Below are 17268 nucleotides of genomic sequence, written 5' to 3' on the forward strand. Positions count from 1 at the left end.
TTCATAAACTAAAAAGTAATTTGCACATAAAATTTAAAAAATCTTTACTCATAATAAAATATTAATTTTGCTTAAATTGAAATTAATATTTTTTAAAGTACTAGGGTATCTTAGAAGTCTGCCAGTCTGTCTGCTGGCCCATTTTATGTTTTATGTTTTATTGTTGCTTTCGCTTTTGCTTTCTGGCTTTCTTCTGGGGCTCGGGCACAAAGTTTCTGTTTACGTTTGCTTAAAGTTTTGCTTTACTTATGGCATAACAACTATGTTAGCTCTCGCTTAAAATGATTTGCCATAAATTAAGAAATTTTTGTTTTAACGTTTCTTAAATGCTGCGAAAACTTGTTTTGCTTCAAACATTGTGCAAACCCAATTTAGTTTTAAGCAGAGCACAGCTGAAACGCACAACTTTTTGCTATTTTGTTTGTTGTTATTTATAGCAAGTGTATGGGGATTTTAAAAACGCATTTGAATTTTAAAATCGACTTGTGTGAATTCGAATTTGCGTGCAATATTCTTTTATTTGTCGGCGATTCTCGTTGCTTTATGGCTTTTATTTATGCATTCGCATAAATATTTATCTACGGCTCGTGCCAGCCCACACACACACACGGATACACAGACAGCTGCAGTTGTATAATAAATTTAGAGATTGCCATCGAGTGAAGGCAACTTATGACAGTTTATTAAAATGCACACCACACAAAATTCAATTTGACGTTGTTGGCTAGAAGATTTAAGTTCCAAGCAGTTACATTGACCTCTCGGGCACGGAAGACTGTAACTGAAACCCAAAAGGGTCAGCTTGCTGCTTAATTTAGCCAACACCCATTGTAACTGTGGCTACTGCTTGGCTGTCCATAATTCATGGCACATGCTGCTTGATGCTGCTGCGCCATTGTATGCAACGTTGTTATTTATCTGCTATTATTCGAGCCAAATAAGAGATAATCAGGCAATGGCACCAGCAGCACTTCAGCAGCACTGGTCACGCATTGTTTACGCCAGACTCGCTCAAAGGTCAACGTCATTTCATTTCATTTCATGTGTGCAAAAATAAGAAAACAAAAAAGTGAAGACAAGGGGGCACCCGGATTTGAACCGGGGACCTCTCGATCTGCAGTCGAATGCTCTACCCCTGAGCTATACCCCCAGTTGAAAAAACTGCCAGTCAAACTTGTTATTGTTTTAGGAAAGCAGCTCTGCTGCTGCTGCTCTCATGACTGTTTATTTTCGACTGCTGTTTATCAATTTGACGCCGCACAATCTTTTATCAATATGCAGCCAATTGTCAGACTTTGCTGATAAATACAACTACAGCAAACATATGTTACTTTGAGTTGTTATGTGGGCATCAATTAACGCGCAGCATAATGTAATTGTAACTTCCGCAGTGTAAGCGGGGGTGGCTTGGTGGTCAAGCTATGTTACTTTATGCACTTCCGCTTTGCCGCAAAATGGCGTACAGCAGACGTGCTGGCTGGTGCGAGACAACGGTGTGAAATTTGCGGCAGACACATGTTTCCTCATGTTTAACCAGACGACCTTGCCGCATAGCACGCGCCGGCAAGCGCTCGTCGAGCTCAGCTTATAAATATAAATGTGATAAACGCTGCCACAGTTTCACACATAATCAAGCTGCAGTCAACAGCTAACAACAAGCCAACTCTCAACAACCAACAGCAAGAACAAAAAGTACAAAATGGCCGCCCTGCTGTTGGTGTTGCAGCTGCTGTCGCTGCTCGGTGCAACGTTCGCCGGTTACAGCTCCTCGCTGGGTGAATCGAGCAGTTCGAGCAACTCTGTGGCCACCAGCAAGTGTGATAAGAATCCCTTAACCGAGCTCACCTTTCAACTGAGTGGCAGCAATCTGCATTGGCCCTGCGACTCCACCAAGAACATTTATGTGCAGTCCGGTCGCTATGTGCCCCGGAATGTGATTGTGACGCGTGCGCAGCTGCAGCGTGATTCGGCGTTTGTGGCGCTGCCCAGATACAAGCAGGGTGTGCCATTCACGCTCGGTAAAGTGAATCTGAAAAAGGGCGAGTGCCTGGCCAAGATAGCGCCATATCCCTGCTGGGCGATACAGGAGGAGGGCAACTGTCAGGCGCTGCAGTCTGTGGTCGACATTGCCGTGGATCAAAATGTGAGTGCAATTAAATTTGATATTCTTTGCTAACCCACCCATCAGAGCACCTGCCCTACTCTCCCAACTGACTGACATGCCATTACCAGCCACATTGGCAGTTGGCCAGTCCACGACACAAAGCAAAACAAAAGCAAAAGCAATTTGTTTCTTTTAAAAATGTAAAAATGTAACTGAAAACTTTTTTACACGCTGCCCAACAAGCTTAAAAATGCAAACATGTCTGCATATCCGAAATGCATATGTACATATATTTATTTACACGAGAGCCACTCTACACTTTCTTTTTTTTTTACTTTAACTGAGCTGCGTGAAATTGCCTTTTTAATCAAACAAACTGAGCAGTCAGTGTGGCAAGCAACAAGAAAAAATATACTTTTAATTTAAATGAAAGAATTTCAAAGTTCAAGGTAACGGTAACATTTATCTTAGCTATATAGGGAAAAGATATACATGGGATTTAATTTGTTGCTAATAATGAACACTGGGCGCTTCTACAAACTGACATCAAATTATAGTAGCAAGAATTAAAATATTTTAATTTAAATTGGTCGTTATTGCCCTACCAAAAATTAAATAATATTTGTCCCATTAGCATACATGTTTATATATGCATAAAATCTTTAAATAGTACATTTTGAACAAGTAATATATTTTCATTACACTATTAAATTTTCATTTTATTCAAAGATATAAATACCAGCTTGGTCTAAATTCCAAAAGAAAAGCAAACATATATTAAATAGTTTATTTACCACTTGCATTCATTTTCATTTTATTATAACAACATATTTCATCTATTATATAGCTTGGCCTTAATTAAACACATATTTTTATTTTGTGAACGCATATTAATTATCGTTCCACTACATATTTATATCTGTTTCATTCATTGCAATTCTCCGCGCATTTAAATTTTAATTTGCAAAGCCAAAAGTCGAAATGCATTTCAACAGCAAACTGTTGCGCATTTTAATTAAACAACAACAAAGTGGCAAGCGTATGTTATTCATTTATTTGCATTCCAGCAATTCCATTGTTGTTGTTGATTTTATTATTGCAGCTCATCAAAAATAATCAAAATGTTATGTATAACACTTGCATGCCAAAAGCAACAAATGCAAGCTGAGCTCATAAAAATGCCAATTGCAGTTCTTAATTGTTTTTTAATTTCAGGGCTTACTCTGGGTCTTGGATGTGGGCATTGTCAACACGCTGGAACAGCCCATACGTCGCTGTAGTCCCAAAATTGTGGCAATCAATACGGCCAACAACAAGGTGGTAAAGAGCATTGATCTCAGCGATTTGGTTACCTCCGAAAGTCGTCTGCAGTTCATTGTTGTTGACTACTCCAAAGATAACAAGCCATTTGTGTAAGTTGAGAATCCTCGCTAAACCAAAGTCTGCGCAATCTTATCAGAGCGCGGTGATAAAAGCAATGCTCACTCTAATGGATTTTTAATCAAAGCACGCAACTAATTGAATTTCTCTCTCCTTCTCTTTCTCTTTCCTTCTTTCCACTGCAGCTATGTGGCAGATGCAGGTGCTCGCAGCATTCTGGTGTACGACATAACAGGCAACAAATCATACCGCATTGTGTTGCCACGTGCCACGGCGCCCAGCAATGATGTGCTCTATGTCGCATTGACTGCCAAGCCGGACGGCACCTCGACACTCTTCTTCAGCTATCTGAGCTCCTCGCGCTTGTACTCCATTAAGGGCGAGTACTTGCGTGTGGGTCAGGGCGCCGGCTCCATTATCGATGTGGGACCCAAGCCCTATGGCAAGCAGGCTGTGCTGCTGGGTGCCGATGGCGGCACCTCGTTGTTCTTCCGCTATAAGGGCGAGAACGACATTTATTTGTGGGACTCGGAGACCTGTTTCAAGGCCTCCAATTTGCAGGAGGTGCAACGTGGCGGCGACTGCCGTCTCTCCACGCAGGTGCTGCCCGGACACAAGCGATTCATGTGGGCGCTCGAAAGCAATTTCCATGACTTTATATCGGATCGCACAGGCTGCAACGGCGCCTCCATTGTGCTGCATCCGGTTGTGCGCGAGTGCGATGATTAATTAACTGCAATTTATTAGTCTTAAGTAATTTTTTGTTGCCATGTCATATTTATTAAACGTTAACAAGTGCCTGGAACGCAATAACATTTGACTATATTAAATATCTGGCCTGGCCGACAGACGCCCGGTACCATGGGATTACCTATCGTCTCGCAAGAGAAAAATTTACGGCAGTCCGTTGGGTCCTCCCACATGCCAATCTCATCACAAACAGGAATTGTGCTTGTTGCTTTTGTGGTTGTTGGTTTTGTGGTGGTTCCTTCTGTAGTTCTTGCTTTTGTGGTTGTTGCTTTTGTGGTTGTTGCTTCTATTGTTGTTACTTCTGCGGTTGTTGTAGATTTTGAAGGTGGCTCGCCTTGTCTACACATTTGATTAGAGCTATCAAAGTAGGTGCCCTTTGGACAAGTCTCATATTGCAGTTGCCCCCTCAAGCACCAGTAATAGCCATACTCATCATCCGCCGGATAGAGAATGTCAACGCGACAAGTCTCTGCCAGCAGAAAGCACAAGACGCACAGCAATATAATCTTCAACATTTTGTAGACTCACGCTTGACTTTTTTTCCTACAGGCTCTTAAATAGCAAGCCATGAAGCCATTAAGTCAGAAATATGCTGCTGTTAACAACTTTAATTTGCAGATAAGTATAGAAAAATATTCGCAAGTGTGATAATGCCAATAACCTTGATATAACTAAGCTGATCACCCTTGACATAATTGTACTAAATGTATTTGTATTGCAATCAGCTTTATTATTTGCTGTAATCAGAAGTGGAGAACATGTGCTGGTCTAAACAGGACGACACGTGAGCTGGACGGGATCAAAACGATTGCCGACGCCACAAGTCTGATAATACAGATTGTTGTTGATACAGATATAGAAGCCGCTGTCGTCGTCTGCTGCAATCAGCTCACCATCCATGCAATTGATGCTTTTCAGCGACCTGGAAGACTGCACACAGCTATGGCCATTGAATTCATAGCCCTCGCGGCACTTCATCATCAGCGGATAATAGTAATCGTCGCCGCCCACGGTCTCCTTCTGACACACATAGTAGAACCGATTGTCGGCCGGCCAGGCGCCTGTATCGCCCACAGCGCGACATTCGTATTGCTTCTCCGTGCACTGGTCGGTGTGTCGTGGAATCACACAAGTATTTGTAGCCAGCGAGTAGCCAGCACCATTGGTGCACTGCCGCGGCGTGTCCACATGTCGCTCATCGCACTCGTGATAGCTACGGCAGTCGTAGGGATCAGGGAAAAAACCAGGTTGCTGGCAATAGAACTTGCCACGCACTGGCACCGTGCACTTCGGCTGCCAGGTGCAACCAATAGTTCCTTGACCCTCATCACTGCAGTAAAAGCCGCGTTCCGTTTTGCAATCTGTCATGCCCACAGTTTGCCATTGCCCATTAACGTTTGAGCAGAAGCCCAACGTGCCGCAATCCACGCAGATAAAGCCTGCTGTTTTCACCTCCTGGCAAGGATTTGTCACAAGCGCTGCTGCGTCTATTCCCAAGTGAGTCCTATTCACTAGAGCATTGGCCTGACAGCCAACTAGACCCACCAGCAGTGTTAGCAACAATTTAAAGCACCTCATCTCGAAGACTGTTTGCTGGCTGTGCCTCTGGCAGCTTCTTAAATAGCAGACATTCGACTTGTTAGACGCATAATTAAAAGATAATATTTTGCTGCTTAATTAGTTATCAACAAAATTAAAAGGGGAATGTTGCAAAAACGATAGAAAGGTAAATTCCCTCCATGACTTCATGACATTGACAATTGAATAGTATTTTAAGAAGTGTTTATTTTTTAAATAGAGGAAACAATAATTGATAATAAAAGAAACACTTGACGCTAATTTAACACGTGCCAAGCACACAGGAGGCAACATCTGACTTGTAGTAAGTGCCCACTGGACAGTCCATGTGGCGCAGCCCTCCATTTACCCCAGAGCAATAGTAATACTTGTAACAGCTCTGTGGATCCGCCATGAGACCCACGTGCTCACATCTCATTGGCACGACGGTATAGCCATCATCGTTAGGATCTTCCGACGGTCTTAGTGTAGTCTCCATAGGCACATTGCTATCTGCGCGACAACCAAAGTTATCAAAGACCTCGCCGTCGTTGCAGCGGTGAAGTGACGGATAAATGATGACAGAGTCATTAAGATTTAGATTCACTGTGGACTTGCAGACGTAGAATATGTTGGGGTTGCTGGGCCAGGCGGATACAAAGCCAGCATGTGGACACTGATACTGCGGTTGGGTACAGACACTGCTCTGCACTGTCAAGGAGCACTGGCCGGTGCGTGCGTTGAATGCCTTGTCATTGCCACAGCTCACAGTGGCGGCGACCAATGTGGTTTCAAAGAAGTAGCACATGTGGTATTTCTGGCAATCATAGGGATCTGGAAAAGTTCCCTGGGAGGTGCACTGGAAGTTTACGTCGACGGCAAAAGGATGGCAGGGTCCAGTGGCATTGGAGCATGTGCCCAGGCGAGCATTGCAATAATAACCTTTCGCAGTATCGCAGGACTCGACGGGTATGTTGACCCAGCCGTTGGAGTGCTGCAGACAGGTAGACAACAAATCGCAGGACTCGCAAATAGGACCTGCAGTCTTGCGTCCCTCACAACTGTGTGTTTCTCTTGGCTCTATGAGTTGTCTGGACAAAATGGCCGAGTGTATCAAATTGCTGACGTTGAGCAGCAACTGTTGATAAAATATTATTAGGTATAAGTGTTTCTAATTAATTGTGTAAGCTTACCAAGCAAATAAAAAGCTTATTAAAGGACATAATTGAATTGGTTTAAAGACACGTCTAATTGCTTCAATGTACTCGAATAGTCTGAATTTGTTGCGTGATTGAGAGCAACTATAAATGCTTGACTCATAAGCAACTAAATATAGAAGGTAAAGATATCTCCAAACGTAGAGTCATCTCAACAGATACCAATTGAGTGTGTATGTGTAAGTGACATAGTAACTGTATCTATTGGGGACTATCAGCTAGAGAAGTTAAGAAATTCCATAACAACGCACAGTTATTGCAACAACAAAACCAAGAATTTAATATAAATGTGTTTGTATTTGCTCACACACTCACACAAATTACTCATATCAATCTGCAGGCGGAGCAAATATTAAGCACTTAAAATTTATTTACGCTCTTAGAAAAATCAAATATTTGCCCATCATTTCTCTAAGCTAAAGCAAATTGACGTGGCGCGCTTTTTAAATCTTTTATATGTAGCGTTGCCAGACTGTTATCGAGAGCATGCAGAATAATTGACGAAAGAGATACACTTACTGTACCCATCATGCTGCGCTCTTTACTCTTACGAGTCTAATTCAACAGCTGTTCACTCAAGTTACGACAACAACAAAATTCAACAAGAACCAAACACACATAATTCGTACAAATCTAAAACTATTTTATTTTGTAAATATAAATCATGGATTTCTTACACGAATCTGTGGCGCTGGGCGTTGACCTGCTTATCCTAGGACTCTGTGTGCGTGAATATGCAAAGTGTAAGAACAACGCCAAACAATTGCGGGTAAGTGAAGATTTGTTGCACATTTCTCTGCATAATCATAAACAGCGCGAAAACTTTTGCAGGCGGCGCCACAGTACAACATCGATAGTGACCTCAAGTCCCTAGTGGCGCGTCAACGGGACAAAAAGATACCTTATGCTGTAATACGGGGCACTGTAACGCCGATGGGCGTGCCGCTCCGCAGCAGCTTCGTGCCCAGCGTAAGCGGCGTTCTGCAGATTGTAAAACTGCACGAGCATCGTGTAATGCGCGCTTTTGCTGGATTCTGGGCAGAACAGCGTAAACTGATTCACGAGAGTGCCAATGAGATGCCGTTCGAGCTACGGAATCAGGAGCATGGCGTGGAAATAGTTGATGCCATGACAGCGGCCGTGCTCGATGTGGACATAGTGTATGACAACTATGAGGCCACATCGCTGTCGTTCTTTGATCACGTGTTTGGCTTCTTTACGGGTGTGAGGCAAAAAGGACTACAGACGACGGAGCAAGTGCTACGCGATGGCAGTTTCCTGACTGCCATTGGCGAGCTAGAAATGGACGGCCAAACGCTGCGCATGCAGCCGTCGAAGTTAGGACCACTCTATCTCACCACCGCCACTAAGTCAACGCTAATCAAGCGCTTTGAAGATGCCAAATCATCAATGCTGTAAGCTTGCCAACTAACTAATCCGCTTGAACATTAAATAATTCTCTTTGCAGCTTTAAGATTGTAGTATGCAGCAGCATTTCCATGGTGTTGGTGGGTCTCATAATGCGCAAGCTGTACCGCAAAAAGAAGCAGGAGCGCGAAGAGGCCAAAATACGCAAGCGACTGGAATCAGAACGACGAGAGCGACGTGCACGTAATCGGCCGCATACACTAAGCCAGGATCAGCTCTGCGTGGTGTGCTCTACCAATCCCAAGGAAGTACGTCAACTCGTAAATGTTATAAACTTTAAATTAATTCTTTTTAAAATTTTGCAGATTATATTGTTGCCTTGTGGACATGTCTGTCTCTGTGAGGATTGCGCACAAAAAATCGAAGTAACCTGCCCCGTGTGCCGTTGCAAAATCGAATCTAAGGCGGCAGCATTTATAGCCTAAGCCCATGTATATAGTCAAACATCATCATTTACGTTACGTGTGCAGTTTTACAATTATTTATAAAAATTTGCTTAAAGTTTTAACAAGCCAAAAGTTAAGCAATCTAAGCTCCTTGCATAATCTCTCTGTACTGCCGTTGATGCTCCAAGAGCTTGAGGAACACTTTGTATTTGCGATTGTGCAGCTCCACAGTCTGAGGATTTGGAGGCAGCAGCTGACCAGTGCCACCCATAGCTTTCGAGGCACTCTAAAAGAATTAAAGGCTTTAATTATAAACTTAATTGAATTACTTGAAAGCTGTTACGTACCTCCAAGCTCTTGTAGTATCCTGCAGCAGCTGCACCCAATGCTGCAGCACCCACTAGCACCATTTCCTGTTCATCAGGTATAAGTGCTGGCAAATTGCAAATATCGGCATGGCACTGTACATAGAGCGGGTTCTTGGCCAGGCCACCGCAGAAGAGCAGCGTATGGAATGGTGCGCGCTTGTGCTGATAGAGATTCTCGATAATATGACGCGTGCCATACTACAAATTAAAGAGGAACTAAGTATATTAAATAGCTACTTATTTTGCCTACTCACAGCTAGCGCCTGGGTAAATGCCAAATATTTAATGGCCAACGACTGCACGCCGCGCGTCATGTCCAGACCAGTCAACTGTGGGGGGAAGAAATTTATTTAGAGCTGCATCTACTCGAAATGTTTTAACCCACTATGCCACGTAGTGTTGGATCAGCTACAGGTGAACGATTGCCATGCAGGTCCGGCCAGACATGCACATCCTGAGTCAGGCAGCTGACATTGCTAAGGCCACGCTCTTGGGCCAACTGATTGAGCAATTTATTCAAATGCAGGTAAATATATCTGTAAGTTTAATTTCAGTTTGAAACAAATTTTATTTAATTTTGATTGCTACATACTTGTCCTCCACCAGTTGCTCTTTCAGCGCAGCATAGCTCTCATGAGTCTTGAGCACATGATCCAGCAGATGACCAGCAATAGATTGACCACCTTCGTTCAAAAAGTAGCCAGGAATTATGGCATCCTGATAAGGACCCCACACGCCCTCCGCAAAGCAAGCAGTGCGCGTTATGCTCATGTGACAGGTGGAGGTTCCCGCTATAAGCGCCATCTTGCCCTGCACGTCATCAACAGCATCTTCATTGTTGTCGGCGCGGCAGCCCAACATGCCCAAGGCACCGGCATGCGCATCAATAAGCGATGTGCTAACCACTGTGCCCACTGCCAGGCCTAGCTCGGTAGCTGCTTGTGGGCTTAGACCTTTGCCCACCGGTTTGCCAGGTGGCTGCACATCGCTACCAATGGCTGCGAACTTTTTACTTGCCAGCTCTTGCAGATCCGCAGCACGTAGAAAGTCCTCGTTCCAGTTGTGTGCAGCTGCATCATAGTTCCACTTGCAGACCACGGAGCATAGTGATCTGGTGTCCACGCCCGTTGCACGCCAGGTTAGAAAGTCTGGCAGATCAAATGCGCGCCATATGCCATTATATGTATTAGGCAGATGCCGCTTTAGCCATAGCAACTTGGGCATCTCCATTTCCAGCGACACCTGACCGCCCACATAACGCAACAAGGCATGCTTGCTCTCATTAATCTTCGCCGTTTCCTTTTCCGCACGATGATCCATCCACAGTATGACATTCTGCTCGACTGCACCATTCTTGCTTACTGTCAATGGAGCGCCATCTGTCCCCAGTATTACCAGTGAACAGGTGGCATCAAAGCCAATGCCCTTGACTTGAGACTTGTTGATACCGGCAATCACTTGCTGTACGTAATAAATGCAAACTAAGTTAATCTAAACAAACAAGCGACGGCCTATTTATTTTATTACCTTCACCACCTTGCATATCGCCTGCCAAATGTCGTCCGTTGACTGCTCGTAGTAGTGTGGCTCCGGTGTCCAAGTCTTTATTTCTTGCACCGCTTGCTGCTCCACACGACCATCAGCTGCAACTAGTGCCGCTCGAGCACTGCCAGTACCCACATCCACACCCACGAAGTAAGTCTCATTAGACATATTGCCGCTGTTGAATCTATTTGCGGTCAAATAAATGTTATTATTCAATGACTGTCGCGCGCGCCTCCGGACTCGTGAAGCGTCAAATGTCGACTGAGACTGATAAGAAATTTGAGCTGTCAGAGTGTCTGCAGCCCTTCGACCGGTTTGTGAGAGATCTCTCCCGCTCTCTGGCGCACAGTCAAGCTTAGAGCGCAATGCATCGCGCATCTCTTGAAGAGAGGCTGCGCTGCTAACGGTGTGCAGTTTGCTGTTTATTAAGCGCTGCATATAAATTCATTTATATGGGTAAATGACTTTTTATAAATAAATTATTACCATAACTTGTGTGCGCAATTTAATGTGTATATTATATATTCTGGTGACTTTTACTTTACATCTCACTTGGCTGGTAAACATATTTAATCTGATACTTTTTATATGGTGCTGTAATTTTGATGTAACACTTATTTGTAGAGCGATTTGTTTGATTAGTCGCCGTGCACCAACTCAAGGTCATTGAAAACTTACATTTATGATTATGGCCGCAATTCAAATTGTCAACTGCGCGCTCTCTCACAGATCGCTTGCAGCGTTGCCACCTTAGAATACATAACAAACTGGCAGCGCTATGTATGAGCAGCGCACGTTTCCCACGGTTTGTTTACAATGGTGCGCATTAAAAATCGGTGAGTTAAATTAGCAAATGATAAAAATAACAAGCTAATCATTCTGCTTATCAGTTACATAGCCGTGCAAATAGTGCCACATACGCCCGTGAAAACGCTGCGTCTCAACGACCACACAGTAGCCAAGTGTCTGCTGAAATATGTTGAGAAATATTATGGAGTGTATGCTCTGGGCATCTTGGAGCACGGCTTTCGTGTGAAATACTGCAATGATCGCACCAAAATAGCCATTATACGTTGCTTGCATCGTGGACAACGCTATTTATCAAGCATATTGCCACTCATCACACTGGTGAGCTATCAAATTATGTACACATTTCCATATTATTTGTTGACTGATTGATTTATCATTTGCAGATAGGTGATGTGCGTGCAAAATTCCGCACTCTGTATGTGGGAGCCACCGTCATACAATGCAATAAATTTATTATTAACCACCAGCGGCAGTTTTTGGATCGCATGATGGGCCAAACGGCATCAGCGAAGGAGCGTCAAGACCTCTTTAAGCGCGTAATGGAGCTTGATGTAGACAGATAGTTTGCTTATATATTATATATATACATATAGTTTATTTTTACACACAATATCGATTGGACTAAATGTTAAGATTAAGTATATTTTTGGTACGAATCATGTTTATACTTCAACGAGGAATTTTCGACTTGGTGAACGAGATAGCTTGGCGCCCATTTGCTTGATCCTATGCCTCAAGTCAGTAAATGTCAGCTTGTTCTTCTTGCTGTAAACATTAAGATAAATTCCGAGAACCACAATCAATCCAGACCAGACATATCTAAGGAAACAAAACGTTATTAATCACAATATTGATCTTAGTTGCCTCTTACTTACTGCAAGGTAAATGGCTTGCTGAAGAGCAGAAATGAAAAGGCGATGGTCACAGCCTTGCGTGCGGTGGTTACAGTTGCAGCCAATGGAGCGCCACTGCTTCGCACCAGCGCTAGCACAAATTGTATGCCCAAGTAGCCAGACAGGCTAAAAAGAAGGCCATAACCAAATGTTTCCTGCGGATGTGCAAGACAGAAAGCAAATCCGCTGAAGAAGTTGCCGGTGAGCAACATAATCACAAAAAGATATATAAAGCCTAAGCCATAGGAATAGAACACAACCTCGCTGCTGGGTGCATTGTGCTCGCGCATTGCCTTCTCCTGTACATTGCCAATGGCAGCGTCGCAAAGAAGTGCACCTGATATCATCGCAACCCCAAGTGAATTGAAGTTGGGCGTCATCTGAGAATCGGCTAATGTAAACCAGGCCAGGCCGATGCACATAGACAAGGCAGCCGCAAAATCTAATGGTCCATATCGCTTGCCTTGTATAATAATGCTGCCCACCAGCACTGGTATTAGCTTGCAACACTTGAATATCACCTGCGTGGGATAGTTGAGATAACCCAGACTAGAGTTGGACAAGCCCATGGTGCCGAGCGTCAGTGCTGCCAGCACAAAATAGGTGCGTATGGGAATGCAACGTGGCGCGGGTTGTACAGTCCATATGGCACCACCAGCCCCCATTGTTCTATATGCCTCCAAGCGACGCTCTACCATTCCGAAGATTATGTAGTAAGCAAACTGCACCAGTGTTAAAAACCAGCCGTAGGGCTTGAAGCCCTCCACTGTAAAGATTAGCTCTTGCAGATAGCCATATATGATGTATAGGACGAAGACGCCGGTACAGCTCAAGAGGAACTGCGTCGTCTTGTTGTAGTTGCTAAGATCAAAGCATAATATATGCAGCTCAGCATTTTGTGCCTTGACAGCGGATGAAGGCTTCCGCTGCGTTGTCGCTGTGGTCGTTGTAGAGTGTGTATCATTATTAATGCTGATAATGCTGTTTCCACTGCCAGCTTGGCTGTCAGCTCCCATTTTTAGTGGAAAATTAATTAGTTGCTCTGTGATAGAGTGTGTGTTGATGTAATTTTAACACTCTTACACACGCATTTTGCATTATTGATTATGCATTTTGTAAAATTTGTAATTAAATTCTGTATCAAAACGCCAATTTTTGTTTATGTTACTTTTAATGTTTGTTTTTATCAATTGTAAATCAGCTATGTATATTTAAGTGGAGCTATCCACCTGTTACTTATCACAAGTATGTTGCAGTGTAGTGATTATTTAATCGATATGGTCGCTATCGATATCGAGTCAACAGAGACATCGATACTTACTCTACATTTTACTACAAGCGCGTCATTTAGCTACTCGTTTTTGTTTCATTTTCATTTTAAAAATGGCAGACGTAGAAAAGGAACCCGAGAAGACAATAGCGGAGGATTTAGTTGTTACTAAATACAAATTGGCTGGCGAAATTGTTAACAGTGAGTATTGCTTAAGTACAGCGCAATTACCAAATTACGGTGGCCAGGTGAAAGTGATTTCTGGCATTTTCTGCTTTCGTCTACGCTCGCTGCTACGTGTTAGGCCGAAAACAGTGAAGCTGACGTCGGCTGCGCTGTCGAGAAGTGGCCACGCGGCTGGCTTGCTCTGTCGTTGTACGCGGGATATACGAGAGCGTAAAGCGTGTATAACCTCAAAATTTTGTAGGTGTTGAAACTTTTCCATTGTTTTTAAAGGCCAATAAGCAAGCGATGGCGTAAGAAACAATTGCATGCTAATACGATACGCACGCTCAAAAAGGCAGGAACTTGTTTCGCATGGAAATAACTTGACTATTTCTGTATTGCGTTTAATTTTAGAAACACTTAAATCGTTAATTGGACTCTGCGTAGCGGATGCCTCAGTGCGGGAAATATGCAGCCAGGGTGACAGTCTGCTGACTGAGGAAACCAGCAAAGTAAGTTTCAGTCGGTTATATCCAACACAAGCCACAAATGTCCAATGATTAAAACCTACATAATTGAGACTCTCAGCTCGCAAGCTTTTGCGTTATGTGGCACGGCAGCGTGTGTCAAACATGCTTGCGGCATGCGTGGATATTTTGTCCCACGTGTGTCTTGGCGCTGGTTACAGAACGTGCGGCAAAGTGGGCGTTTATGAGAGCCAAAGATTCATAGATTATGAGATCTGAGGACAACTTGGCAACATGCCAGCTGTTGTGTGTGCTGTGAACAAATTTGCTAACGACGAGTATCTTTTCAGGTATACAAAAAAGAGAAGGATCTGAAGAAGGGTATTGCATTTCCGACATGCTTATCTGTCAACAACTGTGTCTGCCATTTTTCACCATCCAAGAACGATGCCGACTATACGCTCAAGGCTGGCGATCTTGTCAAAATGTAAGTTGTGTATATATTCATATGTGGCCAACTGTTAAATATTTAAATATCTGCAGCGATCTGGGTGCGCATATTGATGGTTTTATCGCTGTAGCCGCTCATACTGTAGTTGTGGGCGCTGGCGCTGACCAGAAAATAACGGGACGCCAGGCTGATGTCATACTGGCTGCTTATTGGGCCGTTCAGGCTGCCTTGCGTCTGCTGAAACCCGGCGCTAGCGTAAGTATATCAAATGTTTGCATTTTAAATCAGTTTAGTGCAAGAAACGGATTGTACGGCGTAGTTTCTTCAGCGACCGCACATCTCAACACTTGCATAGAACAAGTGCGGCAATATTCCTTTCGCATTGTTTGTTATTGCCAAGCTATGTATTTAGGTATATTGTGCACAAATCTAATTTTAAAACTAATTCTGCAGTCAACGGATTGTCTGCTGCTCAATATACTAATGGCACAGTACATCTCAACGGCTGCGGATAATAATTGCAATTTCGTGAACTGAACGAGTTTATACACAGAAGTGTTTGGTCTTTAAAATTGCGCACAGCTCTTAGCTTATCTAAACTTTGATTGAATTTAATTAAATACTAAGAAGTAGTTCTGCAGTCAACGGATTGTCTGCTGCTCAAAATACGAATAGCACAGCACATCTCAACGTCTGCAGATAATAATTGCAATTTCGTGAACTGAACGAGTTTATACACAGAAATGTTTGGTCTTTAAAGTTGCGTACAGTTCTTAAGTTAGCTGCACTTCGATTGGAAATCAATTTTTATATATATTCGATTTATCTTTATAGAACTATAACATTACTGATGCCGTGCAACAGATCAGCGAGTCGTACAAGTGCAAGCCTATTGAAGGCATGCTCAGTCACGAGCTCAAGCAGTTCAAAATTGATGGTGAGAAGACGATTATACAGAATCCAAGCGAAGCGCAGCGCAAGGAGCATGAAAAGTGCACATTCGATAAGCACGAGGTCTATGCCATCGATGTTATTGTTAGCACCGGCGAGGGTGTGGTAAGTGTATATCCAAACCTAAACTTTTCTTGCCAACTTTTGTTCGATGATTAAAACAACGCACTTGAGGATTGGCTTGGCAAAGTGGCGTAGTTTTGGGTGGCATGTAAGTGTCTTGTACGCTTGGCGGCTGCTTCAAACAGCTTGGCACATGTCCTTCAACTACAATGTAGCGCTATTGTTAGTCCAGAGATTGTAAGATTATGAGATCTGAGAACGTTGTTTATTATTTTATTATGTTATAAGAATTATTTGGCTTGCATTACTAACATTTCGTTTTGTTGCAGGGACGTGAGAAGGACACAAAGGTCTCCATATTCAAGAAGTCGGATGAGAACTATATGCTGAAACTGAAGGCATCGCGAGCGCTGCTTGCCGAAGTGAAAACCAAGTACGGTAACATGCCTTTCAACATCCGCAGCTTCGAGGAGGAGACTAAGGCACGCATGGGAGTCGTTGAGTGTGTTTCCCATAAAATGATTGAGCCTTTCCAAGTGCTGTATGAGAAGCCAAGTAAGTGCCAGTACCTTATTCATTATTCAATGGCAAAACTTAATTCCGGATTTGGTCCAACTCTTTTGAGCTTCCAACTACGGCCAGACATTTTGCCAGAGCAAAGGTTTTGACGTCTTCAGCAGTTGCGCCTCATTCTGTAGCCTCTGTCTGAACATGCCAATGCTACAATCAAATCTCTAAATAAAAATTAAGTTTGAAGTGGTTTTTTAATTACTTTTTCTTTAATCTACAGCTGAGATTGTGGCGCAGTTCAAGCATACTGTGCTGCTAATGCCCAATGGCGTCAATCTTGTTACCGGCATACCCTTCAACGCAGAGAACTTTGTCAGCGAACACAACATTGCGCAGGCTGAGCTCAAGGTAAGATATTTGCCAAGCTCAAGCATATTTTACTTAAACAAGTATTACTTATCATTTTTAGGAGCTGGTTGAACAGCCTTTGGGACCCGTGAAAGGCAAGGGCAAGGGTAAGAAGGCTGCTGCTGGCAGCGCTGCGACTAAAGTGGAATCGGCGCCGGCCGTTGAGACCAAGGCATAGGCTGCCTCTCGTCCGATTACAATCACGCCCCCTTAAAGCAACAACAATGTGAACAATTGCGCTGCCTACTGCTGACGCTCCATTAAATTTTACTATAGCATACATTGAGTAGTAAAAACAGAGAAACCTTTTGACTACAAAAACAATAACTCTTTTTGGTTCCAAGAACTTTGAAGAAATTCCTTTCTTTTTCACTTTTTTAAAACAGAACAGTGCAGTCAGCTAATAGTTTCCCTCCTTTTGAAATGCGTACTGATCTTGTCATTAAATTACAAATTTTTGATTTTCGATTTGTTCAAGCAATGCAACGAAACGATTAATTCTAAGAAATGTAATATTAAAAGAAAAAGAAACTATGATCTTTTAA

General features: G+C 43.2%; 8 protein-coding genes and 1 non-coding gene across 9 annotated transcripts; 4 read left to right on the forward strand and 5 right to left on the reverse strand.

Moving 5' to 3' along the window:
• Nucleotides 1-1078: 1078 nt before the first annotated feature.
• Nucleotides 1079-1150, reverse strand: Trnac-gca. The gene has a single exon. It is a non-coding gene; the product is annotated as a tRNA-Cys (tRNA).
• A 549-nt stretch (nucleotides 1151-1699) lies between these two features.
• LOC108600791 (major royal jelly protein 1) lies at nucleotides 1700-4213 on the forward strand. The gene is made up of 3 exons (XM_017986010.1): nucleotides 1700-2143; nucleotides 3320-3516; nucleotides 3670-4213. The coding sequence occupies exons 1-3, from the start codon at nucleotides 1700-1702 to the stop codon at nucleotides 4211-4213; spliced, it is 1185 nt and encodes a 394-aa protein (XP_017841499.1).
• A 730-nt stretch (nucleotides 4214-4943) lies between these two features.
• LOC108599260 lies at nucleotides 4944-5813 on the reverse strand. Its single transcript, XM_017986055.2, has one exon. The coding sequence runs from the start codon at nucleotides 5810-5812 to the stop codon at nucleotides 5003-5005; it is 810 nt and encodes a 269-aa protein (XP_017841544.2). The 5' UTR covers nucleotide 5813; the 3' UTR covers nucleotides 4944-5002.
• A 260-nt stretch (nucleotides 5814-6073) lies between these two features.
• LOC108599334 (CG13806) lies at nucleotides 6074-7062 on the reverse strand. The gene is made up of 2 exons (XM_017986138.2): nucleotides 6985-7062; nucleotides 6074-6929 (listed from the first exon to the last, which is right to left on the reverse strand). Exons 1-2 carry the CDS (start codon nucleotides 7012-7014, stop codon nucleotides 6075-6077), a joined length of 885 nt encoding a protein of 294 aa, XP_017841627.2. The 5' UTR covers nucleotides 7015-7062; the 3' UTR covers nucleotide 6074.
• Nucleotides 7063-7610: 548 nt separating this feature from the next.
• LOC108600634 (mitochondrial E3 ubiquitin protein ligase 1) lies at nucleotides 7611-8958 on the forward strand. Its single transcript, XM_017988321.2, has 4 exons — nucleotides 7611-7777; nucleotides 7840-8423; nucleotides 8477-8684; nucleotides 8742-8958. The coding sequence occupies exons 1-4, from the start codon at nucleotides 7673-7675 to the stop codon at nucleotides 8859-8861; spliced, it is 1017 nt and encodes a 338-aa protein (XP_017843810.2). The 5' UTR covers nucleotides 7611-7672; the 3' UTR covers nucleotides 8862-8958.
• LOC108600633 (FGGY carbohydrate kinase domain-containing protein) lies at nucleotides 8876-10999 on the reverse strand. The gene is made up of 6 exons (XM_017988320.2): nucleotides 10718-10999; nucleotides 9783-10651; nucleotides 9576-9726; nucleotides 9445-9519; nucleotides 9170-9388; nucleotides 8876-9108 (listed from the first exon to the last, which is right to left on the reverse strand). The coding sequence occupies exons 1-6, from the start codon at nucleotides 10901-10903 to the stop codon at nucleotides 8965-8967; spliced, it is 1644 nt and encodes a 547-aa protein (XP_017843809.2). The 5' UTR covers nucleotides 10904-10999; the 3' UTR covers nucleotides 8876-8964.
• A 334-nt stretch (nucleotides 11000-11333) lies between these two features.
• Nucleotides 11334-12189, forward strand: LOC108600631. The gene is made up of 3 exons (XM_017988318.2): nucleotides 11334-11571; nucleotides 11626-11863; nucleotides 11929-12189. The coding sequence occupies exons 1-3, from the start codon at nucleotides 11552-11554 to the stop codon at nucleotides 12106-12108; spliced, it is 438 nt and encodes a 145-aa protein (XP_017843807.1). The 5' UTR covers nucleotides 11334-11551; the 3' UTR covers nucleotides 12109-12189.
• LOC108600630 (adenosine 3'-phospho 5'-phosphosulfate transporter 2) lies at nucleotides 12139-13612 on the reverse strand. Its single transcript, XM_017988317.2, has 2 exons — nucleotides 12421-13612; nucleotides 12139-12364 (listed from the first exon to the last, which is right to left on the reverse strand). The coding sequence occupies exons 1-2, from the start codon at nucleotides 13452-13454 to the stop codon at nucleotides 12208-12210; spliced, it is 1191 nt and encodes a 396-aa protein (XP_017843806.1). The 5' UTR covers nucleotides 13455-13612; the 3' UTR covers nucleotides 12139-12207.
• A 209-nt stretch (nucleotides 13613-13821) lies between these two features.
• LOC108600118 (proliferation-associated protein 2G4) lies at nucleotides 13822-17044 on the forward strand. Its single transcript, XM_017987496.2, has 8 exons — nucleotides 13822-13909; nucleotides 14288-14385; nucleotides 14691-14827; nucleotides 14884-15046; nucleotides 15626-15847; nucleotides 16135-16360; nucleotides 16596-16723; nucleotides 16785-17044. Exons 1-8 carry the CDS (start codon nucleotides 13822-13824, stop codon nucleotides 16899-16901), a joined length of 1179 nt encoding a protein of 392 aa, XP_017842985.1. The 3' UTR covers nucleotides 16902-17044.
• Nucleotides 17045-17268: the final 224 nt, after the last annotated feature.

The sequence above is a fragment of the Drosophila busckii genome, chromosome 3L (assembly GCF_011750605.1).
Source record: "Drosophila busckii strain San Diego stock center, stock number 13000-0081.31 chromosome 3L, ASM1175060v1, whole genome shotgun sequence".
NCBI classification, from domain to species: Eukaryota; Metazoa; Arthropoda; class Insecta; order Diptera; family Drosophilidae; genus Drosophila; species Drosophila busckii.

What these genes read in the sequence shown, in the direction of transcription:
- LOC108600791 (XM_017986010.1), top strand. Translation starts at nt 1,700, where the DNA reads ATGGCCGCCCTGCTGTTGGTGTTGCAGCTGCTGTCGCTGCTCGGTGCA. An exon ending in ACATTGCCGTGGATCAAAAT is followed by an intron (nt 2,144 to 3,319) that starts GTGAGTGCAATT and finishes TTTTAATTTCAG; the next exon opens with GGCTTACTCTGGGTCTTGGA. An exon ending in AAAGATAACAAGCCATTTGT is followed by an intron (nt 3,517 to 3,669) that starts GTAAGTTGAGAA and finishes TTTCCACTGCAG; the next exon opens with CTATGTGGCAGATGCAGGTG.
- LOC108599260 (XM_017986055.2), bottom strand. Translation starts at nt 5,812, where the DNA reads ATGAGGTGCTTTAAATTGTTGCTAACACTGCTGGTGGGTCTAGTTGGC.
- LOC108599334 (XM_017986138.2), bottom strand. Translation starts at nt 7,014, where the DNA reads ATGTCCTTTAATAAGCTTTTTATTTGCTTG. An exon ending in ATAAGCTTTTTATTTGCTTG is followed by an intron (nt 6,930 to 6,984) that starts GTAAGCTTACAC and finishes TTTTATCAACAG; the next exon opens with TTGCTGCTCAACGTCAGCAA.
- LOC108600634 (XM_017988321.2), top strand. Translation starts at nt 7,673, where the DNA reads ATGGATTTCTTACACGAATCTGTGGCGCTGGGCGTTGACCTGCTTATC. An exon ending in ACAACGCCAAACAATTGCGG is followed by an intron (nt 7,778 to 7,839) that starts GTAAGTGAAGAT and finishes AAACTTTTGCAG; the next exon opens with GCGGCGCCACAGTACAACAT. An exon ending in GATGCCAAATCATCAATGCT is followed by an intron (nt 8,424 to 8,476) that starts GTAAGCTTGCCA and finishes TTCTCTTTGCAG; the next exon opens with CTTTAAGATTGTAGTATGCA.
- LOC108600633 (XM_017988320.2), bottom strand. Translation starts at nt 10,903, where the DNA reads ATGTCTAATGAGACTTACTTCGTGGGTGTGGATGTGGGTACTGGCAGT. An exon ending in ATCCAACACTACGTGGCATA is followed by an intron (nt 9,520 to 9,575) that starts GTGGGTTAAAAC and finishes TTCCCCCCACAG; the next exon opens with TTGACTGGTCTGGACATGAC. An exon ending in GATACTACAAGAGCTTGGAG is followed by an intron (nt 9,109 to 9,169) that starts GTACGTAACAGC and finishes TAATTCTTTTAG; the next exon opens with AGTGCCTCGAAAGCTATGGG.
- LOC108600631 (XM_017988318.2), top strand. Translation starts at nt 11,552, where the DNA reads ATGGTGCGCATTAAAAATCG. An exon ending in ATGGTGCGCATTAAAAATCG is followed by an intron (nt 11,572 to 11,625) that starts GTGAGTTAAATT and finishes TCTGCTTATCAG; the next exon opens with TTACATAGCCGTGCAAATAG. An exon ending in TATTGCCACTCATCACACTG is followed by an intron (nt 11,864 to 11,928) that starts GTGAGCTATCAA and finishes TATCATTTGCAG; the next exon opens with ATAGGTGATGTGCGTGCAAA.
- LOC108600630 (XM_017988317.2), bottom strand. Translation starts at nt 13,454, where the DNA reads ATGGGAGCTGACAGCCAAGCTGGCAGTGGAAACAGCATTATCAGCATT. An exon ending in AGCAAGCCATTTACCTTGCA is followed by an intron (nt 12,365 to 12,420) that starts GTAAGTAAGAGG and finishes TTGTTTCCTTAG; the next exon opens with ATATGTCTGGTCTGGATTGA.
- LOC108600118 (XM_017987496.2), top strand. Translation starts at nt 13,822, where the DNA reads ATGGCAGACGTAGAAAAGGAACCCGAGAAGACAATAGCGGAGGATTTA. An exon ending in TGACTGAGGAAACCAGCAAA is followed by an intron (nt 14,386 to 14,690) that starts GTAAGTTTCAGT and finishes GTATCTTTTCAG; the next exon opens with GTATACAAAAAAGAGAAGGA. An exon ending in TTGCGCAGGCTGAGCTCAAG is followed by an intron (nt 16,724 to 16,784) that starts GTAAGATATTTG and finishes TATCATTTTTAG; the next exon opens with GAGCTGGTTGAACAGCCTTT.